The 13,090-nt window shown below is 42.3% G+C and overlaps 1 protein-coding gene across 1 annotated transcript in view; it reads left to right on the top strand.

Moving 5' to 3' along the window:
- Positions 1-13,090, top strand: part of LOC120394264 (laminin subunit gamma-1-like) — a 131,227-nt gene that overhangs the window by 85,515 nt on the left and 32,622 nt on the right. Inside the window, exons 2-6 of the mRNA XM_039518499.1 lie at positions 4,078-4,382; positions 5,136-5,266; positions 5,912-6,078; positions 9,453-9,641; positions 12,949-13,066. Of these exons, the coding sequence (XP_039374433.1) occupies positions 4,078-4,382; positions 5,136-5,266; positions 5,912-6,078; positions 9,453-9,641; positions 12,949-13,066 (910 nt within the window). The remainder of the gene's footprint in view (positions 1-4,077; positions 4,383-5,135; positions 5,267-5,911; positions 6,079-9,452; positions 9,642-12,948; positions 13,067-13,090) is intronic.

Genomic DNA, 13,090 nt, shown 5'->3' with positions numbered 1-13,090 from the left:
TCCTTCTACCACACAATCTGCAGGAGTCTTGTTCCTTTTTTTATCCTGTATCATGGTTGTGTTTTATTTATTTACACAGTCAGACCAAACTTTCCAGTGTCTCCCCTTTTTTAAGGACTTGTCCTTTTATGACGCTTCATTGGTGCAATTCAGTAAACTAGTAGATTAGTTATGTTCATGTTTTAGCGTATGCAAGATTACTTAGATGATCAGTGTTTTTTAAGACCATAATTTGACTTTCCTTAAAATGTAAACATACATGAAAAGTTCTACTGATGCTGAATTACTTTTTCTTTAAAATTCACTATTTTAGCGCTTACTTTAAAAGGCAGCATATTGATATGAGACACAACAGATGACCAAATATTTTGAGCTTCCCCGCTGGTTCTGTTGCCCAGAGGTAACTACTGCTGTGTGTACTCCTGTATTGATGCCGATAAAAAAGCCTTAATTTAGGCATTTTGCCTTAGAAACCGGAGTCTCCAAATTCTCTGGGTAGTTGTTATATCTGCCTTTCTTCCGTCAGCAGCAGTGACCCGCTGGGTAATGTGAGAGATGAGAACTGCATTTATGAAATGCCCAGTCTCACTCAGACTTTCAGAAGCAAAAAACATTTCTGGAGTCACTAGCATCCTAAAGAGTTATGGTTTATCTGTGTGAGAAAGTTGCACTGGCTTAATTTGTGGTAGGATATAAAAAACAAAACACTTTTTAGTTAAATTGATGAAAAAGGCGGGGAGGACAAACTCATTTCCATTTCAGCCAGGTTTATTTTCATTCAGTTGAACTCAATAGCTTTAAGCTAAACAAAAATGTTTAGTTTAAACAGAAATAAGCCACTTTTAAACTGGTACAATGCCCTGTGTGGCCACTACGTTTTATGTCTGGACTACAGTTGTAGTTAGCTCTATTTTTTTAAGTGTACACCAGGCCTTATTTAACTAAAACTGGTTTAAAAATCTCTAAAGTTAAATCAGTGCAACTGTGTATGGAGATAAGGCTTTGGATGTCAGTTAAAACCATTCCAGAGTTTCCATTCAAAAGAAGTGACCAGTGATTGCCACAAATGCTGCTTTGTGGCACAATATTTTTCAAGAGATATCAGAGATGGAGTCGATGGCAAAAGGTGGTTATATGTGGAGGGCATAGACTGAGCATCCAAGAGTATTAGTGGCCAAAATAAATCAAATATTGCCTATCTAAGCCCCTGATATGCTTTAGTATGTGTGTAGCTTTAATTTTTCTATATGGTAGCTGTCTGCAGTTAATCCAAAACCCTGCGTATATTTAGCTCCAGGATTTGTTGATTAGTGAGATTGTGTGCGCACACTCTGTCCACTGAGGTGGAACAATAACAGCTGTTGTGCAGCTGTACACCTCATCCTGGGAACTTTTCTCATAGCCAACTAGGCCTGTGAGGAAGGTGATTGAAGCATTTTAAAGGTCCCTTCCCACTATTGCTTTAACTGTTTAGAGCACTGAAGAACAACCTTCTATTACTCCACTACAACCCATTCTCTTTTGTGTGCAGGTTCAGCGTTGACGTTCCCATTGATGTTGGCAGGGCAAGTAAGCCCATATTGCAGCCAGTTCTCTAGTGACTGAGTAGTAGAGAAAATATTCTTTCAGCTGTGGACAGGCCATTGATATATTCCATTTTTTCCCTACTTGTAATCCAGGCTGTGGAAAGGCAGCCAATGTACACTATCTCAATCGCTGGAAAATGCATACAATAACTATTGTCCTCTAAAGCTACACTGTAGAGTGCTGGAAGTTGCCTTGCAAGGCTTGGCTGAAATTCCTTTAGAGCTGCGTTAACAGAAGTACTTATGTTTCTGAACAGCCCAGCACCCGACTGCATTTCCAGTGCAGAAAGGATTTCTCACCCCTACCCCCAGAGATGTGAAGCTGTTAAAAATGTTTCGTCATGTAGGAGGTTTCAGCAGAATTCCTTGACTTGGCACCGGGTGAACGAAGGCTGGATGCTTATTGTTCTGTTCTGCCACCTCCACACCCTGTAGCTCTTAATGCAGGCAGTATTTCTCCATTTTGAGTATTCCATTCAGCAAAACATCTGTACTTCATCTTTGATACAGGGCAGGAATGTCACAGACCAAAGCAAAGAATGTAGCAGAACATTGAGAAGTTAAATATTTTCTTGGGGGTGTAAATCCCCTGAGTGGTTCATGTGTGCTCTATGGGGGTGGATGTTCCAGTCACTGGAATGAATCCATTAGGGAGGATTATTTGCTGATTGCCACAACCCTGTTGGGAGATAAGTATGGGGTGGGAAGGTCATTTTACGTTCACTGTCATGGGGGGGGAGGAAGCATCTTTCATTTGTAAATCCCTAAATTATTCTTGATTTGGAAAAGTCTTTTCAGAGACTCGAAGCTTATTGGCCAGGAACTTCCCTCTTGTTCTGTCCTTCCCAGAGGATAAGCTGAATGAACACAAGCCCTATGATCCAAATTCTAAAGTAAGGCTGTCATGGAGTAGTGAAAGAGGACTCCATGATAGCAATAAGGGTCCTGGTTACTCCTGATTTTCTAACTGCATAGCAAGTGGGGAGGTCTTTGATATGTGCCAGATTGTTCTCCCCTGTAACTAGTGTATACTTCACTATTAGGTTAATACAGTTTTATTCCCAGTGCGTTTCACTGCATATTCACAGGAAATAATATCAGCTCAAACACTAAAAGAGTGAGGAGTGATTAACTAGGATGTAATTCTTAAATATGCATGACTCATTAACATGCGGTGACAGAGCTTCTATATCTTACATACAATAGGCCTAGGCTGTTCACATGACACGCAGGCAGACACTGTACAGTGAATCTATGGGTTTTTGAATCTGCATCCTAGTTCTGCGCGTGTTCTAGGGCAGCTGATCTGCAGGACACTGGCATCCTGTTGTGCTGTAGGGACACTTACCCATACTGATGTGTAAGTACCCCTAGAATACACTAAACTCTTAACTAGTTCAGCTGCAGAGGAGTCAGTAAGTCTGGTCTCCTACTTACCTGTACTATATACAATTATGTCACTAGACTCTGATGCCTCACTGTGACATGGCTCACCGTACAGAGAGTTCCATACTGGGCTGGGACAGCATAGCTTTTGGAAAAATCTATAGATAGAGCACTTCTGCAACATCATCTCATTAATACTCAGATGAACTCTCATCTCTTTATAAGTGAGACTTTTCTGTAGGAGTGAGTTGCTATGTTATCTTTCCACACTGCATCATCACCATCTTAGGGAACAGATGAAGGTTTTTTAAAAAATTCCTCATATTCCTTGCAAGGTTTGAAGCTCTTGAAGGAATGAAGCACTAATGCTCTGCTTTGTAACTGTCCATTTTATGTGGACTATGCTGTACAGGAGCATATTTCTGGGAACAATGTTGAAAGTATTAACATCCTCTTTTCTAAGTAAAAATAAATTTCCCCTTTCCCCAAAGCTCCTGAGTTCTAAGAGTCGATAGATTTCACAGAGATGGGTTTTGTGAACCATTTGCTCTCTTTGGATTCAGTAGGATTTGGCAGTGATGAGTTTGGGATTCATAACAAGAAAACATTCTTGTTCCTATAATCTACAAAATTAAGATTAACTATATCTTGAGAAATTAGATTTTTTTTAGCAGATTTTGTTGCAGTTCTTCAAACCCCATGAAAACAAATGGGAATGTTGTCCGGCCTGGGTAACTAACAGTTTATGCATGTGTAGAGGTCACATGAGTTTTAAGGTACAGTGGTCTGAAGTTTAGTACAGTATAATGTAGAAATTGCATAAATGTTCAGAAGTGCAACACAAAGTTGTCAAACAGATGGAACTGATGTCCATTATAGACCTGCTTTGGTGACACTTGAACTTGCCTTTTTGTGGGTTCTGCCAGTTTGAGGTCAGGTTTTCACCAGGGCTTTGTCATACATTTATAATGCGTTACTTGTTGTGAACTAGGCTGGCAGGGTTGGTACCGCCTTCTTTAAGGGAACAAAACAGTACAAAACTCTCTCTGCTCTAATGAACCATTTGAGTCTCATATCGAGGGTGTTTGATTTGTTTTGTCTACAGGAAAGGCCTTTGACATCACATATGTGCGCCTGAAGTTTCACACCAGCCGGCCTGAGAGCTTTGCCATCTACAAACGTACCAGGGAAGATGGGCCGTGGGTGCCTTATCAGTACTACAGTGGCTCTTGTGAGAACACGTATCAGAAATTAAACCGAGGCTTTATCCGGACTGGGGAGGATGAACAGCAGGCACTCTGCACGGATGAGTTCAGTGACATCTCTCCACTCACAGGTGGCAACGTGGCTTTTTCAACACTGGAGGGGCGGCCCAGTGCCTACAATTTTGACAACAGTGCTGTGTTACAGGTATGCGGGTAGGAATTGGATAAGAGGCATGCAAGCCCTTTGTTATCTGTGCACTATGGAAACCTATTAGAAACTAAATCCATATCTCTGATATGCTGGTAGGCTTAGCAAATGGATACAGTGAACAGTCCAGCATTTCAGAGATAATGGAGAAAAATAGATTGATATTAGAAACTGGATATTTGCCTCATCTGTATGTATATTCTGAGTATACTTCAAAAAAGTGCTGTTTTTCTCCCTCTGTCTCTCCCACCCAGATGTGTGTAGCAGTGCCTTTTTGTCTGGAGGTGTTCGGCTGCATATTTAGTATACATTAGATTTGTTTTCCATTCTTGCTGGGCTGTTTTGCAAGGGAACTGCTGTTCATTAGATTTGTGCAGTTTTGCAAGTGCACATACTTACATCTTGTTTTTTCTTTGCTGAAGATATTTTCTACTGCTTCTTAGTACATAGCAGTAAACGCATGAGAGGACGGGAGAGAGAAAGCACATAAAGTTAGTAAAGGAGCCTGGAAAATGTATTTGAATGTGGTTTACAAGGGAAAACATTTGAACCTAGAGGGAATCGCAAAAGTTTTAAGGCAGGCTCTCAGGAGATAAGGAGAGAAAATATTGGGTGGGCTTCATGAGTGACTTCTGGCACCAACCCTATTTTTATGTGAAAGCAAGTGCTAATGATGGGAACGCTATAGGGCATTTGAGCTTTGCATTGGTGGTTTGATTCTCATTTTGGTGGGGGTTTTATCTCCATTAGGAATGGGTTACGGCTACTGACATCCGAGTGACCCTCAATCGTCTGAACACCTTTGGAGACGAAGTATTCAATGATCCAAAAGTTCTCAAGTCCTATTATTATGCAATTTCTGATTTTGCTGTGGGTGGCAGGTGAGTAAATCATTACTAATAAAAAGCCATACTTAGTACTGGCATAGTGCTTTAATCATTAGACTGCTTTAAGGACATTAATTATACTAGACCCACTGAGATATGCTAAAGCAGAAGCACAGTAAAATGTGTTTTATGAAGCCTGTAATTACTTCGAACCAAAACTGTATCTAAGTGCATGAAAGAGCTGTTTCGCTTATGTCAAATGTAAATAGCTATAGCATGGGAACTTAGAAATCCACACAACACTCCCTCCTAGATCTTAGACTTTGTCTGCATTACCATTGCTGATTATAAACTGTAGGTAGACAAAATTGAAACTAAATAGATTTAATATTAATATTAAAAAAGAACCCACATGATATAATACTTGTGGTGGTGGTCATTTTCATATTTAATTGACTTAAGCCTCAATTTTTTTATATGCCACAGAATTTCAGATCTGCCATAGAAACCAGAGTGGTCATTGGCACACAACTTAAGTCAAGTTTTCCACAAAAGTTCTTCCATATTTAAGGAAAGTGGCCAGATCTCTGAGAGTCTTCAGTCTCTAGGATATCAGCCTGTTCTGTGTGTGACCTGGACCTGGGGAGCTTAAGACATATTATGTCTGAAGTCAGTACATTCATTTCTCCTGTTCTGCAGGTGCAAGTGCAATGGCCATGCAAGTGAGTGTGTGAAGAATGACTTTGGGAAGCTGTCGTGTAACTGCAAACACAACACTTTTGGGGAAGACTGTGAGAAGTGCCTTCCCTTCTACAATGACAGGCCATGGAGAAGAGCAACAGCAGAGAGTGCCAATGAATGTTTGTGTAAGTGGCTTTGTACAAGAAAAATCTTTCTGTGGTATATTCCACCACCTCTACTCTGAGGCAGGTGGCAGCCAACCACAAGAAGTCTTTTTTACTATTTAGTTTCTCCCTTTCCCTTCCTTCTGGCAAGTCCCAATTTCTTCCTTACTCTGTCAAATTCTGTCCACACGAGAGTCCACGTTTTAAACAATTTGCAAACACTTTTATGCCTGTGCGTTTTTGCTTGGTGGCTCCATGTAGTTACAGCGCATGATGGGTGAGATTTTTCTAAAACATGTTAGTGACTTAGGAGCATAAGTGTCTCATTGACGGATCCATAGGGTCTGGTCTATGCCACAGCCTGTAACCAGTCCCTTGGGAGTGACCTTTTTAGTGTGCCAAACTCCAAGGGTTCATGCAGTTCCACAGGGGCACATCCATGGCCTTCAAGACTGGGCCTTCAGGCATCTTTGATCCTGGTCTCTCCATGGCTCCTTGCAGTGAGCCAGACTCCTGTGAGAGGCTTGTGCTGTGCCTCTTCAGGGTTCTCAGTGAGTATTTGCAGTGACATCAAGCAGCCTCTTCAAAACCGAGTAGGATTTATTAGTCACCTGGCATAGAGAATCTGAAGGTCCTTAGCTCAGCAAAAGAGAGGCAAAGTTAAGTCTATAGTCTATCCTGGCCAAGCCAGTGCAAAAAGTCTGCCAAGCTGCTGTGGACTCCATTTCTGGTTCTGGCTCTTTGTCAGTTCAAGATGAGAGCTGCTAAGTCCCACCAAAAGCCAGCTCTTAACCCTGCATTCTGACACCTCTTGGTCCATTGTTCTCAAGCTTAGGCCCCTGCTCTGCTTTCCTGCCAAGAGGTGGGAGAAAACCTCCTTCCTCTGGGATGTTGGTTGCTAGATGTCAGTGTGTTGGCGGTGGGGGTTTTCCATTGTCTTTATCCAGATTCTGTACTGAAATGGGTTAGTTTCAGCAGGCTCCAGTCAGTTCCTTAATGACACGTTCATTCCACTGCATACAGTGACATGACACAACAGCCATGTCTCCTGTTCTGTCCCAAGAGCAGATTTAACCCCCTTTTCACCCACTGTGTAGCAAGGCAAAGTATGGAGGAAACTGAGGCACCCATCAGCATTATAAAAATATTACAGAAAACTCTCCCTTCATCACTGGGACTTGTGCTTGTAAGTCACTTAGGCATTTTTGAAAGTCTTGCCTGTTACATTTGGAAACTACCCAGTCCGCACAAAATGGATCGCTTCAACTGAACATGTGAATAATGTAGAAGTTTGTAGCAAAGCCTTATCACAGTGAAATCCCAAATTTCCAGAGGAAAAAGGACCAGACTCCTAGAGTCTCCCTCTTGTTTTGAGACAGAGCTAAAACTTAATAGACATCTCCTTTGGTTATCTAGAATGTAATGGAATTGTAATGTAGGACCCAAGGTCCTTTTGTGACAGAACCCATTAATGTAGGTATGTTGTTACCATTTATTATTTGTATTGTGGCACCACATTGGGTGCTCAGTAAGGATTTGGGTACCATCGTGTTAAGTGCTGTGTAAACAAGTTAGGTCCCTGCCTCAGTCTAGTATAAAAATATAGTAAATGCAATTGTCTGAGCACGCCCAGAGTAGAACTGACCCAGCAACTTGTTTAAAGAGGTTGGGACTTTGTTTTAGGGATGCATTTGAGTCCTAGCTATGGGGAGTCCCTTTTTTGGAAAAATGGATAGTTTTTGGTCCTTCATGGCATCCTAGTTCAGCATAAGTTATTTTACACTAACAAAGATTTGTGTGCCATTCTTCCTCAGGAGGACCTACAGAAATATGCCCAAGTGTCTCATGGTTCTTAATGAACACAATAATGACGTAGCTCTGAACTCCATTACCATGAAGCAGAAGATTGCTTAGCTTCTGGAAATAGGGTGCGGAATGATATCTGAAGGCTGAGTCTTGTGCTTATCAGTAGAAATACTTCACAGAATTGCTAGAAACTCCCATCTGAACTCCACCAGTATCACTGACAGATCCCTAACAAGGGGTGTGTTCTTATAGTAGAACACCTACTGGAGAATAGATCATAGAATCATAGAATATTAGGGTTGGAAGAGACCTCAGGAGGTCATCTAGTCCAACCCCCTGCTCAAAGTAGGACTAATTCCCAGACAGATTTTTACCCCAGTTCCCTAAATGCCCCCCTCAGGGATTGAACTCACAATGCTGGGTTTAGCAGGCCAATGCTCAAACCACTGAGCTATCCCTCCCCCCCAATAGAATTGCTTCATACAGTAGGTGCACACCACAAAATTATATGGACATGGTGCTTAGAGGGCCCCCAGAAGAAAGAGAAATGGGATTGTTGCTGGTGTGCAGCATACTGCAGGTCCTAATGAATGCAGTGGCTTTTTAACTGAAGAGTTCAGTTAGCATTCAGTGACCTCTTCCCTTTGCAGTCAGAGTCTTTCATCTCCAGAATATACTCAAACTTCATCCCAGTCCAGGCTATTGCAAAGGTGCAGTGGTTCTAATGTATCTCTTAAAAACAAGCCAGTTTATTTGTGCGGTCTTCTGTTAGGAGCTATTGCACCTCGAAGTTTACTTACGAGGGTGAATGGTGGAAGACTTTCAGACAGGAGCCTTCTTCCTGTCTGACTGTATATTAGTATTAAAAGGTCCCAGCTGTTGATACAAGTCCTGTGACTTCAGTTGACAGTCCAATGAAACCAATGTCTTGTCTGCCTCACTCCCTAGACATAAAAATCTCTCTGCATGAGAGGGAGAAGAAACTTTTCTCACAGGACTTTCTGGAAGGCTTGTGTCACTGTTATCTTCTCTCACTGTTTTGCATGCCTGAAATAGCATTACTGTGTGGGAAGGCAGCAGGAAGGGTGGAAAGCTATAGCCCAGCTGGCAAGAGAGCAGCATGGAAACTGTAGTATTCCTCCTGACATACGTAGAAAGCAGTGTTTTTTCAGCAGAGTATTTGTTAAGACTAGTTTCTTCCATCTAGCAGAGGGAAGGAAACCAAATACTTCTGGCTGTGCTGCTGTTTTCATTGATTGGAATGGCAAGAGCAGCGTTGTTTAGATTCCATCTGTCTTTGCTGATTAAGTCTGTGTGTACCAGCAGTACCTACATCCCTATCACACACTAACACAACCTCTCTGACTCTTTGACATCTGCTTTTCCTTCACCCCTGATAAATTTCCAACTCATTTTGTTTTTGTTGCATTGCTCTCTGATATAATAATCATGTACATTTTCTCTTGGACCAATTACTCTTCTGCTGACTTTCCTACACCTTGTTTCTGGGGCAGGTCTAGTATTGTAGGTGAGAGTAGGATACCTTCCTATGGATACGAACTGATTTAACCTTGTGCTTTTTTCCACAGCCTGTAACTGCAATGGGTGGTCACAGGAGTGTTACTTTGATGCTGAACTGTACCGCTCCACGGGCCATGGTGGTCACTGCATTGGCTGCTTGGATAACACTGATGGTGCCAACTGTGAAAGGTGCCGGGAGAACTTCTACCGCCTTGGAAGTGAGGAAGGATGTCTACCATGTAACTGTAACACTGTTGGTAAGTCAGGATGCAGAATCTTTCCTCCTGTAAACTTAAAAAAACAAACAAACAGAAAAAAAGTGCACAACACAGAGTATCAGGGTTAGAAGGGACCTCAGAAGTTCATCTAGTCTAAGCCCTGCTCAAAGCAGGACCAATCCCCAGACAGATTTTTGTCCCAGATCCCTAAATGGCCCCCTTAAGGATTGAATTCACAACCCTGGGTTTAGCAGGCCAATGCTCAACCCACTGAGCTATCCCTCTCTCCAACAGATGCTCTTTCAACTTAGAATTGTTAAGTAACCTGCTCATATTTTGATCTGATTGCTTCAAGGAAAATGCACAGCAACCAAGATCGTAGACTTTAAGCAGATACAGTAAATATACAATAGTTCCTTTTCAAATGCATTCTAGAAGGACTTTTTCTGTATGTTATAACATGGGCAAGGCCCTGGACATACCCAGTAGGTGGAACTTTGGAGCTGTTGCAGTCCAGCAGAATTTTTTCAAATCATCTAGGTATCCAAAAGCAACAGTTTGAATACCTTGTTTTATTAAAGGGTGAATGAAATAAGACATTTGTGGTAGTGTATCTAAGCACCACAAAATATGAACTAAACAAACTTTTTAAAAAACTCTTTTAAAGGAAAGTCAAAATACTCTGCTGGATTTTGTGGGTGGGGGAAGGAGGGAGAAAAAATGTCTGTCATAAGAACAAATTAATGGTAGTCAAGCAACTTACCTGACCTGTATAGAGATCAATCCCACAAGTAATAAGAGGAACGGGGAAAACAAAAAGGTAGTGGAAGCTAAGGTAAGAGCTGATAATCCAAAATAGACCAGCTGAAATAAATTAGGTCTGGCACAGTCCTTCACTAGCTGCCTTGAGAACATGTTGCAAGCACGATCTCCCTATGAACTCCAGAAGGAAAGTTCCACATTCAAAAAACTTTTGACCAAGAAAGGCATGCCCACACCCTTTTCTTCGCTGCCTCCACCCCCAAACTTTCCCTGGGCCTTACGTTAAGATCAAGTCAGGCCAACTGTAAATGCCAAGTACGGACATGGGAAGAGAGGTGATTGCTCAGGTATGTAGGGGCAAATTACAAAGGTCTTTATAACTTAATACTAAGCCCTTGACTTGTTGCCCAGGGTATGCTGGCATCCAGTGTGTATTAAAAGTGTGTGGAGTTGATTTAGGATGATATTTTTATCTACATAATGTTTTTATAAACAATTATAGACTGGATCACACAGGGAGTTTGAACTTTGACTGTATATGGGAAAGGTTTTGTGAGTCCTTCACTCTTAATTATTCTGTCTGGTTTAATCCTCTTATAATTGTTTCACTTGCTGTTACACACAGCCTTTTAGTGCAGCCTGAAATGGAAGGCAGAAACCATTCCTTTTTATACATAAAAAGTTGCATGATATTACATATTGGTTCACTTATTAGCCCTTAGAACACTGACATTTTCCCAGACTGCTAGCCAAACAAATGCCTGGAAGAAAACATTCTGTCTTCAAAGAGTTAAAGAAACTGAGTAAACTGTGTCTTCAGGACCAAACTCAGGGAGCATGTTTGTGTCCCTTTCACAAGGGGGGGGGAAGGTCAAAATTTTCATTCAGATGCAATTTTATAAAACGTAGCTTTAAGACAGTTCCTTGCTACAAATGTGAGGCTTGCTTTGGAGTCTGTTAGAGGTCATGTGTTCCTCTACCAATCCTCCTCAATACTGTTAGGTTTAGCATTCAAAGTCTATCAGTGTGATGTATAGTGGTTTCTTAGCATTTAAATTCTACCAGAATGACGTACGGCATGTGAGCTATGTGGGGCCAAGTGTTCCTTCTCAGTGCTCTTGTCATCTGGCCTCCTGATAGGGAGGAGAAGAAGTTTGAGCTGTTCCAGCACTGTGTCCTTTAGGAGCTCACTCCCTGATCACAGACAGCAAAAGAGAAGGCTGACCTGGCCAAGAACAGCCCATGCTCAGGAGCCTATCTTGCAATACAGGAAAGTTGGGGAGAGCCCAGGCTGGCTGAAAAAAGGAAACCTACATGTAGACAGTCTGCCCCCGAGCATGGGATAGGAGAGGGGGCCTGTTGGGTATTATCTGTGTGTGAGCTAGCAGCACTTGTAGACCTGGTGGGGCTTAAGAAGGCAGAGAAGTGGGAGTACCAAGGAAGAAAATCTGTGTGTGAAGGGAACTAATGAGGAGGTACCTAGGCAAAGGGGGAAATGATGATTGGGGTGCAGAGAAGAGACTTGGGAAAAGGAGGGTGGGGAAAAGAAGACTGCAGTGTTGTACTGAGGAAGGATAATGAGAAGGCATGGGATAAACTGGAGATGCAGAGATAACAGTGAGAATGGAAGAGACAGAAGGGAGAAAACCCAATGGAAAGGAGCAAAAATGGTACAAGGAGAAAATGAGAATAGAAGTGGGAAATGGAATTGAGGAAAATGGAAGGGGAAGCAAAACAAGTGCAAGGTCAGTACAGCTTTATTTCGGATGCACAGATGTGAAGATAACATTTGAGTGAAGGTTTCTAACCATTAGAGGAGTGAAGTTCTGGAACAGCCTTCCAAGGGGAGTAGTGGGGGCAAAAGAGATATCTGGCTTTAAGACTAAGCTTGATAAATTTATGGAGGGGATGGTATGATGGGATAGCCTAATTTTGGCAATTGATTTGGCAATGGATCTTTGATTATCAGCAGGTAAGTATGCCCAGTGGTCTGTGATGGGATGTTAGATGGGTTGGGATCTGAGTTACTACAGAGAATTCTTTCCTGGGTGCTGGCGGGTGAGTCTTGCCCACATGCTCAGGGTTTAACTGATCGCCATATTTGGGGTCGGGAAGGAATTTTCCTCCAGGGCAGAGGCCCAGGAGGTTTTTCGCCTTCCTCTGCAGCATGGGGCACGGGTCACTTGCTGGAGGATTCTCTGCAGCTTGAGGTCTTCAAACCGCAATTTGGGGACTTCAATAACTCAGGCATAGGCTAGGGGTTTGTTATAGAAGTGGATGGGTGAGATTCTGTGGCCTGCGTTGTGCAGGAGGTCAGACTAGATGACCATAATGGTCCATTCTGACCTTAAAGTCTATGAGTGATGTCATGGGAGATACACGTTTATGAACCGTCATGTAAATCAGATGATGCCCTTAGGCTCTTGGCAAGTTTTCATTCCAGACCTTGGCATGACACATCACTGTTCTTCTGTTCCCTCTCCCTGCATATCCCCCAAAGCTCTCTTAGCACACAGTTTGATCTGCAACAGCTAATGTAATCACACGCTCTATTAAAGTTCCCTTTTTTCTCCTGTTCCCATAGGCTCTCTCAGCACTCAGTGTGATAACTACGGCCGGTGCAGCTGCAAACCAGGTGTGATGGGAGATAAATGTGACCGATGCCAGCCAGGGTTCCATTCCCTCTCAGAGGCTGGGTGCAGGTAAGGGATTCTTTTCCTGTAGTT

The sequence above is a fragment of the Mauremys reevesii genome, unplaced genomic scaffold, assembly GCF_016161935.1.
Source record: "Mauremys reevesii isolate NIE-2019 unplaced genomic scaffold, ASM1616193v1 Contig45, whole genome shotgun sequence".
In the NCBI taxonomy this organism is placed as follows: domain Eukaryota; kingdom Metazoa; phylum Chordata; order Testudines; family Geoemydidae; genus Mauremys; species Mauremys reevesii.
Note: the sequence above shows the minus strand (reverse complement) of the source record. Positions and strands in the feature narration are given on the sequence as shown.